The sequence below is a fragment of the Tupaia chinensis genome, unplaced genomic scaffold (assembly GCF_000334495.1).
Source record: "Tupaia chinensis unplaced genomic scaffold, TupChi_1.0 Scaffold000322_1, whole genome shotgun sequence".
In the NCBI taxonomy this organism is placed as follows: domain Eukaryota; kingdom Metazoa; phylum Chordata; class Mammalia; order Scandentia; family Tupaiidae; genus Tupaia; species Tupaia belangeri.
In genome coordinates this window covers 4,132,564-4,156,342 of record NW_006159816.1, presented here as the reverse complement: position 1 = coordinate 4,156,342, position 23,779 = coordinate 4,132,564, and the positions used below count along the sequence as shown (strand labels likewise).

Here is a 23,779-nt window from a genome sequence, read left to right as displayed (position 1 = left end):
CATTTTCATTCTCTCTGTCTCTGGTGAGTGTACACACACTATAGTGAAAAAAACAAATACAAAAACAACACTAAAAACAAAAACACAGCTAATAGTGAAACCAAGCAAGGACCCTCTAATGTATTTCCTAAGGTTCTTAAAATAAAAGGTCGATTTACATTGTAATGGTCCAGAGAAAGGAGTAGTCTTCAGACTGGTTATGATAATGAAACATTGACCATAAAGAAGGGCCATTTGACCTTTAAAACTCTCACTGAAAGGAAAGATAAAGTTTTCCTTTCAATATGTAAGATGTTTTGTAGAATGGAAACTGCTGGTTGCGAGCTCAAAGACCCCAGGCTGAATGGCTCCAGAAACCTGAAGAGAAATTTGATTATCTAAGGCCTTATCAATCAAGAATGTCCACAAGATGATCATGCCCTCTTGAACCAATCACTGAACTGACTGTCCCATATGCCTGGGACCTCTGCCCCTAATTTTACTCTTAAAAATGCATGTGGGGAACATCTCAGGGAAACAAGGTCTTTTCAGCATGAGCTGCCCACTCTCCTTGCTTTGTGCTTTGCAATAAAGCTGTACTTTCCTTCATCACACCATGTGCCTATGGCTTGGTTTTATAACACTTGGGCAAGTGAACCCAATTTGAGTTCAGTAACAATAGTAAAGGAATCACTGTGAGCTCAAATGGAAAATAAAACAAATTTAGCAGAAAGTGAAATCAGTTCTGATTTGGGGAAACTAAAAGGTTCTTTTAAAGAATCCTAAACATTACAGGAGTTTCAACTGGTGAGCATAGAGGTAGAACTGGAAGAAGCCCGGGAGTGATTTAAACAGGAGAGACAGCCCAAGCAGAGCCCCAGGGCAAGCATGCACGGTGTTAGCAAGGTGACACGCAGGGCGACTTCACATCATGAGAGAAATGGAGCTAATATAGGCTGAGGAATCAAAAAAAAAAAAAAAAAAAAAAAGAAAAAAATCCTACAGGAAGTCTATGTTGAGCCCTGAAATAAAAGGCTGGGAGTTATCTAGTCAAAAGAAAAATGAAAGTGATGTGGAAAATGAAGGGGGACTGATAAATGAGGTGTCAAGAAGGAAGAGAGGTCCATCCAACCACAGTGGCACAGGAGGTAAGGCACCACTGCATGGTACTGGAGCCACATGGGAGGCCAGGGCTCTGATTCCAGGTGGACCTGAACACCCTGGGTTTCCTGAACATACCAGCTGCAACTGTGTGCACCTGCGTAATATCCCAAGTAGCTAGGAGGCAGGGAGGAGGATCACATATAGTGTGGTGAGACTCTGTGAAGGGTAACTTTCTCTCTCAGGAAATAAGTAGAGTCATTTTTTTAAAATCAAGAGATAAAAAATGAAAAGGAAATGGGGCAGATGGTACCTAAACAGTAGAGGAAGGCAAAAACAAGAAACAAAGAAAAATGAAAGTAAAGGGAAGAAGAGAGGGCCAAGAGGAATAGAGACAAAAAGTTCAGTCAGAGAAGAAAAGAGCAAGTGACTTTACATTGTTTGACTAAGTGACTTGGAAGTTAGGTCAAGACGGGCTCTGCAGTGACTGAGAATTTAAAAAGGATAGGGAGGTTTTGGACCAGTTGTTATGAGGAATGGAGCAGGGAATTAACTGATGATAAATAAGTGAATTTGAAATGCTAACTGATAATTGGTAAATTACATTTAAAATAAAACCATCAGAGCAATTATGCTAATGATTTCATCTTCTTTCAGAATTAGGAAGAAACAGAGAAACTTATGGTTGAGTTTATTCAAAGCTATTGTGGTGTAAGCTGAGAACTACCAGGAAAGAGTCCAGGAAAACAGAAAAGGAAAGGGAGGTTTGTTGTGCCATTAAACAAAGTGTTTGCCCACAGGAGTGGGAAACTGAAGAGAGCCTAAATTAAAGGCCATTGGAGAAGAGAAGTTCAAGGAAATCTAAGGCCAGGGTGTTGACTAAGTCATTAAATGGATGCCAGGAATGTTTTAGGTAATTCAGGGCAGGACTTTGGTAAGTCATAAGAAAATATCTTGCCAGAGCCCACTGAAAGTGGATTATACCATTACTATGAAATCATTATTATCATACACTGTAATAACAATGACTATATAATCTATGAGAGAGATTATATAATCTCTATATAATCTATGAGAGAGAGCATAGATTATATATATATATATAGAGAGAGAGAGAGACAGAGAGAGAGAGAGAGAGAGAAAAGAGATTTTTGCCTTAGGGCAATGCATCCACTCGCCAGGGAGAGAGAGAGATAGAGACAGAGATGATGAGAGGGAAAGTGAGAAATCACCCCCCTCGGGAGGCTGGCCACGCCACAATCCCTTCTCCTCTATTCTCCTCCCAGGATCCTGGACATGCATGCAAAAGCACCAGGAATGAGTTTCAAGTCACTGAGTCTGGAACTCAATCAACTGCAATCAACCATGTGGGAGTCCAGTGACGTAACCACATAACCACTATGCCATCTGCTGGTCCCTGTTTTGGAAATTTTTATTAAAGACTGAAAAAGAAGATGCATGAAGAAATTTTGTAAAAGACAAGACTCAAGGTACTTTTTCTAAGCATTTAAACTTAAGTTGGTGAAGATTTTTTAAGGAAAGTGACAATAAGTAGTGAATCCTAGTAATAATAGAGTACAATATTCTTTATTTGCTTTTTAAACTCAGCCCATTCTTAGATGGGCATAAATATTTCTGAGGGGCTTTCAAAATTCAAATTTCCTTTGAAAGTGAAAACATATGGTTCACTAAGCCTTAAATTAATCCACAAGGTAAGCTACCAGTTTGAAAATCCCATCACTTTGTAGATTTTCCCACTGCTTGCTGGCAAATTCAATAGTATTTATACATATTTTGCCTCTTAGTAAGGAAATTGTTTCTAATTTATGTTCTGTGAAAAATGACATCTGCTTTTAATTGGGAAGTTCATTAAAAAATCAGGCAAGTAAAACAAATTATTCACTAAAATGAAGACAAAGGAATTGAAATAAACTAATGCAGGTGTCTTACTATTCAGAGAACTCACTTAATTCCTGCCTTGAGACATTTCAGATTCAGTTCCCACTTTATTTTTTAAATTAGATGAGACGTTATAAAAGAAACAGACTGTTTCATTTTATAGATTTCCTTTGTAATCATCAAATATGATGTGAGCTAGTTTACTGAAGCATATATTTTATAGTGATCTTATAATTTTTTCACATACCTTCAGTCATGGAATTTGGAGATACAACGAAAAGTTCAAGTAGCAGGACAGTCACCTTTTTTACACAGGTTAATACATGCAGCAAGGAGAAGAAAATCATTCAACAATACTTGTGAAACAAATACTGTGAAAATATTTGGATAACCTGGAAACTATGATTACATGAACTCTGGATATTGCTCCACATTTCCCAAACCACCCAATAGACCTATAAGTGGTTCCTTTCCTACTAAATATTTCACATTGGCACCACTTCAAGGGGAATATTCCTATTTCTTTTTAAAGAAATAATCAAAAGATTTAAGCACTTGTCTTTTGATCTTCAATAACTCAAGTTATGGGTTTAGGAATAAATACACACAACAACAACAACAACAAATTTCTAAGCTTGAGCTTAGAAATGTCTATATCTTAAGAGACTCAAAGATTTATTTAGACACATCTTCCACGTTCTAACAGTGTCTGTATCCTGTCACTTACACTCTCAATCAGCAGTTCTTTCTTTCATAACCTTTGTTGCCCAGTGGGTAGTCCAAAGACCAGCAACATCAACATAACGTTAAAGCTTGTAAGAAATGCAGGCAACCAGGTCACATCTCAAACCTGATGAATCAGAATTTGCATTTTAATCTCTGTTATTTGTGAATGTACTATAGTTTGAGAAACTCTGGTTACACTGTAGAAGTGGCTTTTTACAATTAGATCAGCAAAAAAATAGAGATGGCCAAAAAATATGAAAGGAGAGATTTGCAGTTGATATGACTGCATATATGGAAAAATTCCAAGAATTAGTCAAAACAAAATTATAGCTAATAAATTAAATCAGTGGAATTTCAGAATATAAGATCAACACTCAAAAAAAATTGTTTGTGCTTCTAAGACTAGAAATGAGCACTCTGCAAAGGAAATTTAAGAAATAATGCTACTTATAGTAGCATAAAATAATAAAATATTTACGGATAATTTAATCAAGGAGTTGTAAGATTCATACAGCAAAAATTATAAAACATTTCTGAGGAAAAAAATGAAAAATTTAAATAAATTGAAAAATATCTTACAATTATGGATTGAAGAACATGATACTGTTAAGATGGCAATTCTCTCCAAAGTCACTTATAAAAATAATAAAAGCCTTGTCAGAATCTAATGGCCTTTTCTGAAGAAATAGCAAAATTGATCCTAATACTCATGAAGGATTGCAAGAAACTGTGAATAGCCAATACAGTCTTGAAAAATAAGGACAAAGTTAGAGAACTTACACTTCTAGACTTTAAAACTTGCTACAAAGCTGTAGTAATTAAAACAGTGTGGCATGTTTAGCATAAGAGTAAACATAGAGATCAAAGGAAAAAAACTGAGAACTCAGAAATGAACCCAGTATTCATGGCCAATTCATAGTGGTAAGTCTTCTTGATCTTAGATTTAGCAATGGGTTCTTAGATATAATGCCAAAAACATAAGCAGCAAAATTTAAAATAGATAATTTGGACTTCGTGAAAATGAAAAAACTTTTGTTCATCAAAAGACACTCTTTTTTAATTTATCCATTCATTTTCTTAAATTTCTTGTTCTTTTATACATTCAATCATTTTATTTAGCTTACAAAGTGAATATTCCAACACTGTCCATTTCTCCCTAGTCCAATTGATAATACTATAAAATTATCTTTGACTGATAATACATTTCTTTGTCTCATTAATGCTTTGCCTCTCTATTTTTCTTCTAAATGTACTTCCTCAGACTCTACTCTTTCACCCACACTATTGACTAAAGAGCTTGACTAGGCATTTCTCCAAAAAAAGAGAAATACTAATAATGGTCAACCAGCACATAAAAAGAATTGTAACATAGTTATGAGGGAAATACAAATAAAAGACACAATGAGATAGCACATCACATATCTTAAGAAGGCTATAAAACAAATGAAATGGAAAAATAGCAAATGTTAGCAATTATGGGAGAAATTGGAATCCTACTAAACTGCTGGTGAAAGTATAAAACCGTGCAGCTGCTATAGAAAACCACAGTGCCTCCTCAGTAAGTTAAACATAGAAGAAATACCACATGACTCAGCAATTCTACACCTAGGTAGGATTTCAGTTCTACCCACAAAAGAATTGAAAACAGGTGTTCAAACAAAAACGTCTACATGAATTTCATAGCAGTATTATTCACTATAGACTATAAAAGGAAACAATCCAACTGTCCATCTACTGATGGATACACAAAATATGACATATCCATCTAACAGAATATTATTCAGCTTTAGAAAAGGATGACGTATTGATATGTGCTACAACATGGATAGACTTGGAAAACATAGAAAGTTAAAGAAGCCAGACACAAAAGACCACTTATTATATGAGTTTATATGATATATCTAAAATAGGTAAATTCATAGAGACAGAAAGCTGGCCAGCTGTTGCTAGGGGCTGACGAGAGAGAGGAGTGAGTGCTGAGTTTTTAATGGTATTTCCATTTTGAGGTCCTGACAATGTTTTGGGACTAGATTATCATAAAAGTTACACAAGGAAGTAAAGTGGAATCTCCTTCAAGCTTGCTTGAATAATTGAAATGTGTAATTATCACCAATAGAGCCAGCCCAAGAAAATGACTATAAAAACATGGTTATTGTTTTATTGAGGACAACATTGTGAATTTACTAAATGTCACTGATGGTAAATTTTATATTATATTTATTTTACTACCATTTTTAAAAAGCCCATAACATAATATGTTGTGTTTCTGTTTTGCCAGGCATTGGGCTAAGTATTGTTATAATTTATTTTAAAAAAACCCTGCAAATTAATTCCCCTTTTCACAAAAAAAGAACCAAATTCAAATTCAAATATACATTAAAATTGCTCAAGATTACCTCAGAAGGAAGCAGAGATACTGGAATTTAACTCTAGGCTCTTGTCTCAGAGCTGACATGCTATATGCTGCCTAGGGGTATACCATTTACTTCACCACCACACTCTAAAACACTATGTATTGCTGCTTCAAAAAAGTTGATTTAGCTGCATAATTTGCTAGCATGTGATCATAAAATCTATATTTAAAATATGCACTAGAATGGGGGAAATGCTTATAATGTTATGCTAATTAAAAAAAACCACATTGCAAAATAACATATACACAGCTTTGTACATAAAGTCTATCCATACGGTATATACACAGATATACAGAACACAAAATGTTTTGGAATGCTCAATTTTATGTATGTCTTATATTTCCTTCCCATTTCCATGCATAGCCAGGAACTGTGTAATTTTGATTTTCTTTTGTCTAGCTTTATATTTTTAAAAATTTCTTCAAAATAAGAATGTACTATGTAATCAGAAAAAAATATTGGGTTGTCAGAAAAGTCCTGAGACATTTTACATAGAAAAACACGTTATGACTTTTCTGATGACCCAATAAAACAATAACCATATTTTTGTAGTCATTTTCTTGGGCTGGCTCTATTGGTGATAATTATGCATTTCAATTATTCAAGCAAGCTTGAAGGAGATTCTGCTTTACTTCCTTATCTTATACTTATAAATATTTGGTAACATTAACTTGATTTCTTCCTTTGAGTAAAGTCTGTAAGATCTAAGCACTGGTATTTTTCACAGATATTCAAATATTATCTGAAGGAACTTGGGGCCAAGATCACAATTCCAATTTATGAAGTCACTCAGCAATAACTGGAAAATTTTTTTCAATGACTTGGAAAATCGGATTAGATGATGAATCACGAAAGATGCTTTTAATCTTGAAGTTAAGGAATGAGAATGCTGCTGTATTAACACATTGAAGATGTTTCTGTACTCCATTTTCAGTTTGCCTTTCTTCCAGGAATTTAAAGATTATTGTTAATTAAGGACTTTATAAACAATATATTGTCACCTATGAACAGTAAGAACATACATGAACTACATGAGAAGAACCTCTGAATGCTTCTTAAATTTTAGTGGGGAGTTTGAAGACACAGATTCTGACTCCAGGGTTTTAATGGGTAGAAAATAAGTCTATATTTATCTTCTTTTCTTTTCTTTTCTTTTTTTTTTCTTTTTCTTTCAGTTTTTTGCTTTAGGACACGTGCTTCTTGCCAGAGAGAATGTCGAGAAAGAGAAAGTAAGAAAGAGCCCACCCCCCCATTCTCCTCTCAGGATTTTATGCACACATGCATGCACAGGCACCCTGTGTGATTCTCAGCCCTCTGGGTCTGAGATTCAAACTGCTTAGTCAGCCCTGTGGGATCCAGGTGGCTTAATCTCCAGGACACCTGCTGGACAGTTTACATTTCTAACAACTCTAAGATGCTGCTGCAGCTCTCTGGGAGTCATACTTTGAATAATAATACTGTAAATCTCCTTTATACCTTGAAGGTGGAGATGAATAGCCTTAATCTTAGAAGAGATAATGCCCCACCTACAGTTACCCCCATTCAAACTGCAAGTTTCTTAAGTGATTTACTTGCCTTCCATCTTTCTCCCTTTCATGACTATCATTCATATTTTTTCCAAGATAATCTTTTAAAATGCAAATCCATTAAAGCTAGTACTTTAGATGATATCTCATTGCCCCTCAGATCTCAAACCCAAATGTTTACAGGAGGCAGCTGTAGGAATGAGTGAAACAATGGTGGAAGGGAAGGCAGGTAGTGAGGAATGATGGGACTACGGCAAACCTGAGGGCCCACATCTTTTCAAGCCAAATGCATATTACTGGGCTCTGGCCAAGAGTGGCTATGCCTAAATGGTGTCAGATTTTACAAGTAGCAGGATATCTAGATTGCTTTATTTGAGAAAAACTCCAACAAGGTTGACAATTTTTTTAAAAGTCTAACACTGCCCCCCCCCAAAATAAAGAAAACCCACACAGAATCTGTGGAAATTAAGATCTAGATTTCAGTGTTATTTTTCAACACCCTCCTTCCTTAAGATTACTTAGTCAGAGTTGAGAAGCACCAATCCAAACACTACCCCATGGCACCAACTACAAAAGGACTGAACTAAACAAAGGATTGAAGTTATAGCAGTATAATTTGGTTCCAAAAAGCAGCTCTTCTAAGAATATTATTTCTGATGTGTAGAAAAAGGAATGATTATGCCTCCTAAAAGGAGATAATAAGCCAGTATATGTTTACATATTATTTTAATATATCCTACAAATAATTCTGAGATCCAAAGGTTGAATTCAAGCCTTGGGGAATCAAATTGATTTATGATACAGACTAAGAGTAATTAAGGTTCTTAACTTAGCGAGAATTTAAAATCATTTATGTCTGTTATTTATCTGTTACATATGTAAAAGAAAAAATAATTTCTCACATTCAGTAAACAAATTGTAGTTAAAAACAAATACCTATAGTTAAAGATTATGTTAAAAAGTTTTTGAGTTCGGGATCGACAGATGGCATAATGGTTATGTTGCTGGACTCCCATGTAGTCAACCATGGTTTGAGCCCCTGACCCTATGGCCTGAAACTCATGCGGGGCAAGTGTGTGTGCCTGCCCAGGATCCTGAGAGGAGAATGGAGAAAGGATTGCGGCGTGGCCATCCTGCTAGAGGAGGGGCTTTCTCACTTTCTGTCTCTCTGTCACTCCAGCAAACGCACACGCCATATAGCAAAAATCTCTCTCTGTCAAACAACAAAGAAGTCCTTTAGTTCAATTATTTCAACATATTATGACTAAGCTGTCAAATGTATTAAGAGCTATGTAAGTTACTGTATTTCTTTGGAATATTCCAGTAAGAAATGGTAGAGATATTTTCAAAATTTATTTAGGAAAAACTTACAGAGTAGACTAAAAAGCCACCTGGTCCAGCTCCCTGCCATTTGATTGCGCTGTGGGTAGCAGAAACACCTGCTTTCTCTGTGTCATCAGATGATATAAATACATTTCCCTAATAATTCCCCAGGTTTGGGGATAATTTCTGTTAAATCTTTCCCCATTCTTCTCATATTTATACCCAAACAAAAGTCTGAAATATAAAATGGTGCTTTCTAGTTAAGGGCATATAAAACTAGAGATCCATTCTGCAAGAAGGACTAAAGTTGTTTATAAACCATAGTTAAAAACTATTTGAAATTTACACTATGAATGGTCTATGCTTTGAAGGTGTCTCCTAAAAGGTAATGTGTTGGAGTTCGGTTGTTTTGTGAAGTATTAAGAGAAAATATAATGGGTTGAAGAGATGGAGCCTTTAAAAAGTGACTAGGATTAAGGTCACAGGGTAGGATGTCCCTGTGATTCTCTCTTGGTGAGTCTGTAAGGAGAGGTAATGAGACCAGAACAGACACACAGACATGCTGTTCTGCTTAAGCTCCTGCCCTCTGCCCTGTTAGCCACCAGCAAGAAGACCCTCACTGGTACAGCCCCTCCACCTTGGATCTCTCAACCATGAACTGAATAAACCTCTATTTTTATAAGTAACTCAGAATCAGGTAGTTCTGTTATTAGCAACCAAATGGACTAAAACATATGGAAAAGAAAGCATCATTCCTTTGTGTCTGGAATAGGGAGACAATCTGGAAATTGTGGAGCCCTAATTATAATAACAGATTTCTCTACACACAGGAGCACTCCTCCCAACTCAGCCAAGAGGGCTAAGTTAGAGACCTGGCATTCACATGCCGCCTACCTTACCAAAGTTCAAGGGAACATTAACTCACAGAATAAAAAAATAAGCAGCACAAGCAACACACTGAAATATGTACATTAGAGGAAACAGGATTAATGCGCTGGGCAGATAAAAAACTTAATATATGAGTAAAGTATGCCTTAAAAAGATAGAAAAAATATTAGGTGAAGCAAGAAAAAAAGTTATGAAGAAGCATCAGTATCAGAGTTTAAGCATAAACATGTAATAGCTGACGTGAAGAACTTGGCAGAAGGACTGACGGGCAGAGGAGTGCAGTAGAAGAATGAGTACGTGAGGAAGAAAATCAGGGATTGGGGGAGGTAGTTAAAAGTTGTGAATGATAGAAGTAGAAGTAGAACATCACTATCCATATAATAGGACTTTGTAAAGTTATGCAGCAACAGGAACGACTATGATAAAGAACACAGCTGTGTAAACTAGATGCAGTCAATGTTGCAGGAAGAAACAACAATGAGATCTATGGCTTAATACCAGTAATGCAAATCGAAACCTGTAACTATATATATTTTGGGAATGGGAATAAGTCTAAAGACACACATTGAACTGATTAGACGAGGTGCTTGTGAGAATGGGAATGTGAGGTACAGAGAGAATGAGAGGTGAAAATAAATAAATAAATAAATAAAACAGGAGAAGGACCAGAAGGTGGCATAATGGTTGCATTGCTCGACTCCCATGTAGTCGATTCACAGTTCAAATCGTGGACCAGGTGGCTTAAAACTCACTCTGAGAGCAGGTACATGTGTGTCCAAGATCCAGAGAGAAAAGTGGAAGAAAAGGGATTGTGGCATGGCCACACATTGGGGCATGATTTCTCACTTTTTGTCTCTCTGTCTTTCTGGTGAGCACATGCATCCTATAGCAAAAACAAACAAACAAACAAACAAAACAAAAAACAACCAAACAAAAAAACCTCTCATAAAAGAGAGAGAGAGAGAGCTAGTCAGAGAAGTGTGATGAATTAGACAGTTTATGTGAGTCTACCCTGAGGGTTGAGTTAAAATATTTTTAATTAAAAAAAAAAGATGGTGAAGTATTTTCTAAAAAATAGTCAAATAAAATGATAATTTAAAGTCACTAGAGAATCACAAAGAGATGTTTCTTTCTTAGTCACAGCAAAAAGGGACTTAATTAACAGAAATCAATCAAGCATTCTTCTTATACCAGGCACTGCCATGGGTTCTGACATACTAAGACAAATAAGATACTGTCTTTACTTTCAAGAAATATTGCTATTTTCCAGTCCAGCCCCATTCTGGAAAGTTCTGAGAAGGTGTCTTTACATGCGCGTTACCATTCGTGTTGCTTTAAATACAAAAACAGAACTGAGTGCATGTAAATCATCTTTCCTTTATGGGATCTGAAATTTTAAGAGTTTTAAGGCCTTCTACATTCACCTATCATGGACTCAGGAATATTCAGTTTCCTAAAATACTGGCTTTGGAAGATAATGGAAGTTTACTTCCACATAATGACCATTAATTGTTATTATTTCTTTCCTATGAGGTCCTATAAATCTATTTCTTCTGTGACAGCTCTCCTTAGGCTCTCTTTCTCTTTCCATTTTTTTTTTTTTTTTTGGCTAAAAGTTGCCAGGATCTATAATCCCTATCAAAGGCAAACTAATCTTTTTGTTTTTTCACCTTATTCTGCCTTATTCTTACATGATCACCCCCCCCCCAACTAACTACTCATGTCTCATCAAGTCCAATCCCATCCTTTCAAGAAGACTGTGTTGGCTCACCACAGAAGTATCACCACCTCTTTTGTGTGTACATTGGTGAGCTCCCTCTCAACCAATTTGCTTCCAGAATCCTTGCTGCCTTGAATAACCAGTTCTCTTGCTGCTGGATTATCTAGTGTGCCAAATATGGCAAATACCCCAGAAACCTTTTTTATGAACAAGTTATGTATGAATATTCATCTCTAGTTAGTTGATCCAATATAAATAGCTATTCAACATTCTGGTAATCTCTAAAGATAGCACTGACATTGGAGGCTTCATAAAGCAATTCATAGTTTGGAAGGAGACTCTAACATCAGAAAGGATCCTTCACAGGAATTAATAAAATAGAAACTCCCACAAATCAAACTAAGATTTATTTTGTTGTTGTTGTTGGTTTTAGAAAATAAATTTATTCTCAAGGATGCTATGGCGAATAGGTTTCTCTGTTTCAGTTTCCAAAAACAGTTCATCTTAAAAACTACTTAAGCACGTGGAGGGGGGCAATGTTCACTTTCTGCACAAGAATCTGAGTAGTTCAGAATCTTAAAGGAAGCAGATAAATTTGTCTGGAACACAAGGGTGTTTACCAAGAATTAGTGCCCCACCCATTTTTTTATAATATTTGTCTGATTATTATCTTCTTTTTACACTGTGCAAACCCAAAATTTGAATTTCATAAATACAGTAGAGTATTTTATAGCTAGCTATAGAATATAAGGCTACATAGAGGCTACATAGGAAAATATTCAGAATAAACTTTTAAAACATTTTTTTCTTTTTTTGCCAGAAAGTGCATGCACTTGCTGGAGAAAGACAGAGAATGGAGAGAAAAGCAAGAAAGCTCCCCCCATGGGGCATGGTTATGCTGCAATCCCCTCTCCTTCATTTCTCCCTCCTTTCACAGTTTTGCACAGGCATGTGCCTGGCACATTTTTCAAGCCACCGGGTCCAAGACTTCAACTGTTCAGTCGGCCATGTGGAATTCATTTTACTTAACCACCAGGCTGACCCTAAAATAAACTTTTAAATGGAAAACAAAAACAAAAACAGAAAAAATGACCCAATGATACGTGTTTCTAAGGTTGTATGTGAAAGTTTAAAAGCGAATTGCAAAAATACTAAAAATGGTTATCTTTGTACTGAGGGATTAACTTTTATTTTCCTTATAAACTTTTAAAATTTTTTCTGTAATGTGATTTAAAAAATAAAATATATATTGTTAATACTAAATTAATAAGTAATACATAATAAATTAATAAAAATAATAAATTATTTAATAATTAATAAAATATATACTATTAACTTTATTCTTCTCAACAATATAATCAAACGATGTGATTAAAAAATTAGCCAGAGACTTTAACACATTACATTGCCAAAAGAGATATATAGGAAAATAAGCATATAACAGGTCTTCCACCTCATATGTCACAAGGGAAATACAAATCAAAGCAACAGTGATGTACTACTAACACTTATTAGAACAGTCAAAATCCAGAACTCTGACTACCAAAATGTTGAGAAGAACAATATGGCATGTCATTCATTACTGGGCTAATGGAAAATGATACAGCCATTTTGGAAAGTAGTTCAGCTGTTTTGTTTTTATTTAATTTTTAAAGTTTTGGTACATTTTCGGTTTTGCCATAGGGTGTGTGTTCTATGGCAAAACCTAAAAAATACTGAAGACACAGAGACAAAAAGACAGAGGGAAAGTGAGAAATCACTCTCTAGGGGAGATGGCCACTCTTCAATTCCTTCTCCTCTTGGAATTTTGGGCATACACAGACATGTGCCCCACGTGATTTTCATGTCACCAGGTCAAGGATTTGAACCATAGTCAGCTATGTGGGAGTCCAGCACCTTAACTACTATGCCACCTGCTGGCCCCCAGCTATTTCTTACAAAACTAAGCATACTCTTATATGATTTAGTAATCACACTCCATGGTAGGTACCCAAATGAAGTGAAAACTTAGGTTCACACAAAAATGTATACTGAGGTGTTTATAACAGCTTTTTTCATACTTACCAAAGTGTAGAAATAACTAAGATGCCCCTTTCAATTAGTGAATGAATGAATAAACTGTGGTCTATCCAGACAATGGAATATTATTTAGTGCTAAGCAGAAATGAACTATTAAATAATATGCAGAAAACTTAAAGGCATATTACTAAGTGAAAGAAGCCACTATAAAAAGGCTACATACTTTATAATTCTAACTGTGACATTCTGAAAAGGGCGAAACTATATGGATAGTAAAAAAAAAAAAAATCAGTGGTTTTCAGGGATTAGGGGAACGGAGGAATTTTAGAGCAGTGGAACTACGCTGTATGACATTGTAATACTGGATATATGTAGGTCAGCATACACTTGTCCACACTCATGGAATGTGCAAAATCAATAGGAATCAGTCAACTCTAATGTAAAATATTGGCTTTGGCAGATAATGGCATGTCAATATAGATTTATTAACTGTAATAAATGTCCCCTACTGTGAGGGAGGGGGTGTTAGAAAAGAGGAACACTATGCATATGTGAGTATAAGGTAAATAGGGAAATCACTATTTTCTTCTCAATTCTGCTGTGAAGCAAAAATTGCTTTAAAAAAAAGTCTTCGGAAAAAAGTATTTCTTAACATCCTTTGTGCCTACAACTCAATGATAATGATGGAAAAAATATCTATCTGCTTTTCTTTTATTCACAGCAGAGGTTCAAATGTGAACTATAAACTATGACAGAAATTATGCCCTATCAGACTGAGGTCATACATTTACAAATAATCTACTCCAAAATGTCCTCAGGGCTGTGAGAAACCATAATAACTCCACAGTTGCAGTGATTATAACTCTAAGGTAGGTCTAACTTATGTGAATATATCACTTCTGTGTTTGTTCTAAAGGAAGTAGTCATTCTATTCAATTTGGGTCATCTCTTGGGGATTTTGAGAGCATTTTCACTGTTAAAACTTGAGTTTGAAACACACAGAATAAGATTTCTGTATAACTTCAATGAAAATATTGACTTTCTAAAGAGATAACCCAAATGCTGAAAGGTTTCAAAGGGCTGAAAAAATGACTGGTCTTTAATGGGTCAATGGTCTTTTGTAATTGCATATTTTATTAACCAGTCAAATATTCAAACAGAACACTTTGAGTATCCAAAATACTCTACAGTGTTCAAACAGAGACCAGAAACCAGAAGAAAAGTAGTATCATGATATCAATGAGGAGAGTTAGGTCTAAATAAATGAAACCTATTGAATTTCCCTTCTCCCGAAGCCAACTTGCATCCACCCAGACAAATGACTATTATTTGATTTACTGCCTCTATTTTTGACTCTTTTCTAATAGCTTTGGCCTATTGTTTTTGCAAAGCTTCATGATCTACAACTATTACCCACCCAAGATATTAATAATACAAAGTTCTCTACATTGTGACAGTGATGAAAGTAATCTCTATTCCCATTCAACTACTATGGATAAACTTTTGTGTTCTCGAAGATCAATATGGGCACCTGTAAAGCATTTTGGAAAGTATTTATAAACCCCACGTGACTCACTTTCCAAATAACAAGACAAAATGAAGACAGGAGCAATGGCTTTCAGCACTTCATGGTTCCATTGTTACACATTCCACACACCTATAAGTCATTGCCCAACTGGTGGCCATTACTTCTTTTTCTTTTTAATGCTTATTTATGTAATTTTATTTATTTTATTATTTTTCAATTTGACTGGAGAGACAGAGAAAGATCGAGATGGGAAAGTGAGAAAGCAAGCCACCAGGTCCAGGATTTAAACTGAAGTCAGTTATGTGGGAGTCCAGTGCCTCAACCACCAAGCCACCTGCTGATCCTGGCCATTACTTCTTGCAAAACTGAGAAATTGGATCGAAGTTAAGGAACTACGGAGTTGTAAATAAGAACATCAATCAAACTATACCTGGAAATCATAAAAGTAATAGTGTAGTAAGATGTCAGTGTATTTTTTGTAAAGCTAGCAAAATATATTGTTTAAGAGCTAGAGACCTGGAATAGACAAGATCTAAAATTGAATTCCATTTCTGCCATTGAAGAGATATTACACTGGTCAAATTACTTTGCAACTGCAAGGTTCTGTATTTCATTTGTTTTAATCTATAAAGTGGGGAAATAAAACCTACCTCTTAGGGGTTTTATGATCATTTAGATAATGTGTTTCATATACTAAGTACGATGTTTGGCACATCATAACTATTTTTAAATTATTGTTTTTTGTTATATAAATTGTTATTTTGTTTATTATTATTCTAGAGGGCAAGTCAATAGGTAACGATATCAACCAGTACTACCATATTTTCCATGTAAACAGTGGATCATTCAAAAGGAGTTTTTTAGTTCTCTTGTAAGTTTCCCATTGACAAGGATTCAAGAGATATACATGCATTTTTCAGTTATTTTTCAATATATGTAATATGTCTCTTACCTTTGCCTTTATCATCAGTTCCTCATGTTTACGAATTAGCTTCTCATTGTCTGAAAGTGATGAACCTACGCTTTGCTCCTGTAACTCTCTCATAGTTTTCTGAAACCAACAAGTGACCTAGGTAAGAAGCAACAACAAAAAGATCAAAATTCAAATAATCAGAATAGTTAGTATAAATTTAGAAATAATTTCTCAACTTTTTGAAACCTAAGATACTGTAATTTTTCTTTATGTACTTTTCAGGTATTTCACCTTTTTCTTCACTTAGAACTCTACATGCTTAAAAGAAAAAGAATTCAACAATCCTAGGACAGCATGAAAATGACTTTTCATGAGTTCAGTAGATTACATGTCATGAAGAAATTAAAAATCTCCCCTCAAAGAAGAAGCAAAATGAATTTCTACATTTCCTACTAAGGATTCTTCTGTCCTTTGGGTAGATACCCAGGAGTGGAATTGCTGGATCATATGGTAGTTCTATTTGTAGATCTTTGAGGAACCTCCATATTGTTCTCCACAGTGGCTGGAGCAATTCACATTACCACCAGCGGTTGTAAGAGGAGTCCCCTTTCACTACATCCTCACCAGCAATTTTATTTATTATTATTATTTTTAATCTTCCTCATCCTGACTTGGGTTAGGTGGTATCTCATTGTGGTTTTGATCTGCATCTCCCTTATAATGAAGGATGTTGAGCATTTTTTTTATGCCTTTTGGCTATTTGTATGTCTCCCTTAGAAGTTATTTTTTTTTCAACTCATTCTCCATCTTTTAATAGGGTTGATCATCTTTTTTTCAGGAAAGCTGCTTGAATTCTTTGTGTATTCTGGTTATCAATTCCTTATCTGATGCATAGTTCACAAAAATATTTTCCCATTCTAAGGGTTGTCAATTCACACTAGTTACTGTGTCTTTAGCCATGCAGAAATTTCTTAATCTGATGTAATCCCAATTATCTATTTTTGAGATTATCAACTGTGCTTTGGGGGTCTTATTTAAGAAGTCTTTGCCTACCCCAGTGTCTCCCAGAGTTTCCGCAGTGTTTCCCAGTAGTTTGAGGTTTAAATCTTTGATCCACCTGAGTTGATTTTTGTCAATGATGAGGGGTAGAGGTTCAGATTCTTTTTTCTGCAGGTAGATATCCAGTTTTCCCAGTACCATTTCCTTTTCCCACTAGATTGACTGGTAACCTTTGTCAAAAATCAGTTGGCTGTATGTTTGGGTGTTTATTTTTGGAGTCTTTATTCTGTACCATTGGTCCATCTGTCTACTTCTGTGCCAATACCATGCTGTTTTGATTATCACAGCTTTGTAGTATACTTTCAGGTCAGGGAGTGAGATGACGCCCACTCCACTCTTCTTGTGCAGGATTGCTTTGGCAATATAAGGTCTTTTATGATTCCAGAAAAATGGTATGGTTCTTTTCATTGATGTTTATTGCAGCATTATTCACAATTGTGAAGATATGGAGCCAACACAAATGCCCACAAATAGATGAATGGATTGAAAAAGTGTGGCACATATACTCTATGGAATACTATTCAGTCATAAAAAGCAACCATACCCTGGTTTTTGACAGAAAGTTAAAGAATATGGAAGATTTACTGCTGAGTGAAGCAAGCCAGGCTATGAAGGAGAGCCATTGTATGTTGCCACTTAATATATACTGAGTGTCCACACTCTATACCCAAAACTGAACAACTAGAGGATATAGAAACATAGAAAATGGTTATAAATACCAGATACAGTGTGGGAAGAGGGTGGGTGAAGGAGGAGAATCTAAGGAAGGACATTAAGGAGGAAAATAGAGAGGCAAGGCATTTATGGGACAAAGAAATGGGTTATTATGTGTTGAAAATAACATATATAGTATTTTCAACTGAACTGGTGAGAAATGTATACATCTTGGAATATTCATTTTGCAAGATAAGTGACATACTTGATTGAATGTATAAAAGAAATTGAAATTTAAAAACATTTAAAATGTTTTCTTTCTTTCTTTCTTTCTTTTTTAATTGAGAGTTTTTTGCTATAGGGTGCATGTGCACACCAGAAAGACAGAGAGACAGAAAGTGAAAGCTCACTCCCCAGGGGGGATGGCCACGCCACAATCTCTCCTCCTCCTTTCTCCTCTCAGGATTTTGGGCATACATGCACACACACCTGGCGTGAGTTTAAGCCACCAGATTTAGGACTCGAACCACAGTTGACTACATGGGAGTCTAGCGACATAGCCATTACGCCAACTGCTGGTCCCTAAAAAATGTATTTTTATATTTTTAAGTGTCCATAAACCATGCATTCTTTAGTAATATGTTCATGTTTCTGGATATAAACATGTATTTGTGTATGGTTACATGAATCCACATGAAGATATTTAATCAATATATGTGGAATTATATTTTCTACTATAAAAAGGTAATGCTAATAAAGAATATTTAGTTTGCTGAAAATTACAAAATTTGATACAAAAATAAATGAAGTTGTTAAAATTCCATTGACATTACAAATAGCTAAGGGCATGGCTCACATTCATGTAGACTTGATTTTAATATATGTCATGAACAGTGTTAAAACAACCAATGGTAAAGAGATCCAAAGAAGTCATAAATCTTAAAATTATGTCATAACATAACGAGAAGCCTATGACATGGGAACCCTAGATTCAGATTCTTTATCCTTATTACAGGGTAGAGACTTGGATTTTTACTCTCTAATCCTTGTAGCATTATCCTCAGGATCACTTCCTAGGTGCCTGCTACTAATTTTTTTTTTTTTTCTTAGAGAGCACTATTACCTCTTTAGAGATTTTACTATTATTATTTTAATTTGTTAAAGGGTATGTGCACTCACTGGACAGTAAGAGAGGGAAAGTGACAAAGCACACCCCTCCATGGGGGATGGCCACACTCCAATCTCTTCTCCTTTCTCCTCTCAAGATTTTGGGCATGCATGCCCATGTGCTTGGCATGTTTTTCAGACGACCAGGTCTGGGACTTGAAAGTCTAACTCTTAAGCTGGACAGTTTTCTAGTTGCTTTTGGGGCATTATTTCTATTTCTCTCAATAAGTCTATACCTAGTATGATATCGTCATATTGAGTTGTGAAGAGATTAAGCAGGTTATCCAGGGCCACATTTTAAGTGGAAAGACAGGATTTGTCCCCAAGCTTACAGGATTTCAAAGTCCATGCTCTTTCCATAGTATCCTGCTACCATACTTGGTATCTTAAAGTCTTATAGCTCTGTCATCAGGGGAAATGACTTCATACCTGTTTTTCTGCTATCTCAGAACTGAATAACACATATCATGCACTTATCAGAACCCACTGAGAATATTTTATCAAAAGCTATAAAATGTGTTCACTAATTTATGTAATTTTTATAAACCAGAATAAATTTTCACAACAGATGTACCAAACCCATATGAAAATACAATTAGAGGAATAATCTAAGGATTTTCTCAAAGTAAAGTGGATCATGACTATAATTAACTTTCAGAAATCATTTGTCTTGTACTGGGAATGAGTTTTATTTATTTTTAGCTAAAGTAGGAAGAATCTGGAAATCTCAAGAATGCTTTAATAGAAGAAGTTAATATGGAATCTGAGTGGATGAAAAATGGGTATGAACAGGTGTTCACTAATCTCTAAAAACAGGTGGGAGGCCTGAGCCCTCCCATAATCTTATTAAACTTTGTGAGTCAAAGAACTGTCATCTAACACATTCCAGCAGTGATGAAAGCTGGGCAGGAGTGAGTTGTTTTGATTTTTAAATGAAATCTACTGACCTCATCCCCTAGATTTGGCATATACTATTTTGATCCCCTGTAAGGCAATACTATTCCATATAAGATAAAGTTGTTAAAGCATTATGGTAATGTTCAGTCTATCCTGCTCACATGCCTGCCTGTCAAAATATGCTGACACTGTAAATCTGTACCCTTTTACTACCAGATGTACCTTAGAAAGAAACATAAAAACAAGTAGGCATGAGATTCAGAAGTAAGTACATCATCGTAAGTGCTCTCTCTCATCACGAGGCATTCACACACATGGGTAGCCTCTTAGATCAGATTTACCATGTATGTTGCTGGGTACACACAAAATAGGTTCTCAGTGTCCTTCTGATGCTAAAATAAGACACTAAATAACCAAGGACCTATCAACCATGACACTCTTCCATCCAGTAAATCAGTCATTGCATCCCACTAGTAGCTACTGCAGACAGCTGCATAGATATTCCAAGTGCATTTTTTATAAGCTTTCAAATTATATCAGCTGCTGTCCAAAAGCCTGTTTATAAGTACAGTAAATGATGCATCAGGACATTTCTGCAGAACATGGTCCCTGCTACAGAATGAAAACATTAGCTGTGGATTAAGGAGATGTGGAAAAGAAGAACAAAGAGAAAAGTATGTGTTGGAATCCAGTTCTGGCCAAAGAAGGATTAGAGAGGAAAGTGAGAATATTTTTTTCTTCTCTCTTCTTGGGTCCTATCTTTCAGCTTGACCTAAGTGATATGCTGATGACTTTCTCATCAGTTTGGTGTGACATTCTAGGTATTTAGTTAGCAAAGATGCAAAAAAGGAGTGATCAGGAATGTTCAATGAAAACCAAGAGCTGCCTTGAAAATGAAAAAAGGGTGCCATGAAAATTCTGTCATATGGTGTAGACCTGCACTGTCCAACATGGTAACCACTAACCATACATGGCCATCGAGTCCTTGCAATGAGATTAGTCCCAACTGAGATGTGTCCTAAGTATAAAATACACAGATCTCATAGACTTCGTGTAAAAATTATAAAGTGATCTCATTAAAAATGTCAGTATTGATAACCTGAAAATATATTAGATATGTTGAATTAAAATATATTATTGCTTTTCACTTTTCTAATTGCAAGAGGGTGTGTGCACTTGCCAGGGAGAGAAGGAGGGGGTGGGGAGAGAGAGAGAGAGAGAGAGAGAATCTCCCAATGAGGCATGGTCATGTTGCTATCCCTTCTCCACTTCATACTGTTTCACATGGCTAACCATGGTTTGAGTCCTGGCCTGGTGGCTTGAAAAATACAGCAGGGTGTGTGTGTGTGTGTGTCCAACATTCTGGTGGTAATATTTTGGCATGACAGTGCTCCCTTGGGTGGGGGAGATGCATTCTCTTTTTCACTCTTTCTGGTGAGTACATGTGCCCTCTGAAAGTTAAAAAAAATAGTGTTTGGAATATCTTTACTTGTTAAGTGTGGATTTAAGGACTGAGTTTTAATTAAGGGAAATTTTAAAGAGTGGAGTCAAGAGAGTAGTAGAATGAGATACAAACATTTATGGACCACTGAATGGGGAGTAAGTAGAATTTTTGACCATTTCAAAGAAGTTTATTAGTTGAGTTCATTGGCTAAGGAAAGGATGACGGCTTTAGGAAAAACAAAGGTAAAAGGGACTCCTCCCCACATTTTTTCCCCTTTATTTGATTAGATGACACATATACTCCTTTGAAGATACAGGGAACTTAAGCTATGTGGAGGACTGATGCTGGGGAAATGTACCAAAAAGAGAAGGAAGGTTGGAATTGAACACTATTGAAGGTATTAACCTTGGGCAAGGAAGGTCTAGTCTTTGCTTGTTGGCCAGCTCACCCCTTACCTCAAACCTTAGCTGGAATATAAGAGTAAAGGAAGCAAGAGAAATGAAACTGACCTTCACAGAGAGGCATCCAGTACTATTCTAGGCAGACTACAATGTTACTTCATCGAATCTTTACACCCTGCCTTTTGGAAATATTTTCTTTTTCAAGAGATGAAGAAACTGAGACCTAGACAGGTGAAATAGTTTGCCTAAGTTCATACAGCTAAGAAGAGGAAAGTTCCACAGGTGAGGCCAGAAATGTCATGGTCAGAATTCAGTTTCTATCCAACATTTTTTTCCTGTCATCATATCTATCTACAGAACAAAAGATTTTGGATGTGAGAAGTGTTTCTTACAATTGGTATATAATTGATTATGTTTATATACATTATAACAAAATGCAAAATGCAAAGCTGTAGTTATAGAATCCAGTTATTTTTTGTTTGATTGATTTTTTATTTGCCAGGGGCAAGTGCACTGCTCACTGCAGAGAAAGAGAAAGAAAGAGGCAGAGAAAGTGAAATAGTCATGCTGTAATTCCTTTTCCTCCATCTCCCCCTCCTTTTGAGATTTTTGGGCATGCATGCACACATGCGTTGTGTGTTTTTCAAGATGTCATGTCTAGACTCAAACTGTGTTGGCCGTGTGGGATCCAGCTCTCTTAACCACCATGCCATTAGCTGGCTCCAGCATCTAATTCTAACAAGGAAACAGGTTCTATACACAACCAGTTGACTCGAGAAGATCATAATGCATGGGTCAGGCTTGTCAGAAGGAGTGCTTCAAAAGGAAGAGGCCAGATGAGGGCAGAGCAGATAGCAAACACAGATCAAAAATTCCCATTTCCAAATGATGTGTGACAAAGACAGGAAGGATTAAAACATGGGGAGTATGAGCCATGGAAAATGTTCTCCGGTGGGCCAGGATAGACAACTTAGGCATCAAGAAGATGACCCTCTGCTATAGCCTGAAGCTATGCATCACACTGCCATAAACGACCACAATTTCTTTTTTCTGCAATATGTTCCACAATTTAAGATAGAATCTTATATTTTTGTGGGGAGGTGGGGAGAGAAATCACCCCCCCGGGGGGGGATGGTCATTCCGGAATCCCTTCTCCTCCATTCTCCTCTCGGGATCTTGGACATGCATGCACACGTGCCCGGCATGAGTTTAAGCCACTGGGTCCAGGACTCGAACCGCAGTTGACTACATGGGAGTCCAGCGACATAGCCATTATGCTAACTGCTGGTCTCTTATTTTCTGATCTTTATTTAAAGCTATGCTGGAGGAGGTGAACCTAGAATAAGCAATTCAAAATACCTTAACAAAAAAGCTTTTAGCGTAATGGCTATGTTGCTGGACTGCCACATAGTCAACCGCGGTTCACGTCCCGAACCCGGTGGCTTAAAACTCACGCTGGGCGTGTGTGCGTGCGTGCCTAAGATCCCGAGAGGAGAATGGAGGAGAAGGGCTTGCAGTGTGACCATCCCCCCTGGGGGGTGATTTCTCGCTTTCTGTCTCTATGTCTCTCTCTCTGTCTGTCTGGCGAGTGCATGCGCCCTATAGCGAAAACCTCTCCAAAAAAAAAAAAAAGCTTAAGGGAGGATGTAAGTCTCTTCAAATCACTTTCGTTTTATTTATTTTCCATGTGCACAACAGTTTTTGCCAAACAACCAGTTATTATTAGAGACCCCCAAAAAATGACAAAGGGAGGAAACCCTTCAGTCATTTATCTTCAACCCAAGATTTTTGACAATCTCCCAATTTCCAAAAATATACATGATGCAGAAATGTTTTCAATTAGAGTTGACAGCTACAGGTAATAGTTCTAATTTTGACTTCGATTTTGAACGGATATTAGTATCATAACAACAACTTTAGCCTCTATAAAGGTTTAATTTGATTTTTCTTTTTTTCAGTAGAGAAGCCAGTGGTTTTATTTCGTCTTGGGCAATGCAGTCAAACATACTCTGCTCTCAACTAGGCAAGAACAAGATGTCAAATATACATTTGTTCATTAGGTGGTATGTATATTAGAAGAGGTGTGAAAGTTGTGTCACTGCTATGTTAACTGAGGATGTG

At 36.2% G+C, this 23,779-nt stretch overlaps 1 protein-coding gene across 6 annotated transcripts in view; it reads right to left on the bottom strand.

The window, feature by feature from the left end:
* Positions 1–23,779, bottom strand: part of CCDC141 (coiled-coil domain containing 141) — a 239,919-nt gene that overhangs the window by 133,255 nt on the left and 82,885 nt on the right. For all 6 annotated transcript variants that reach the window (XM_006151644.3, XM_027773111.1, XM_027773114.1 and 3 more), the window contains one exon: positions 16,076–16,192. In XM_006151644.3, coding sequence (XP_006151706.1) covers positions 16,076–16,192 — 117 coding nt within the window. The remainder of the gene's footprint in view (positions 1–16,075; positions 16,193–23,779) is intronic.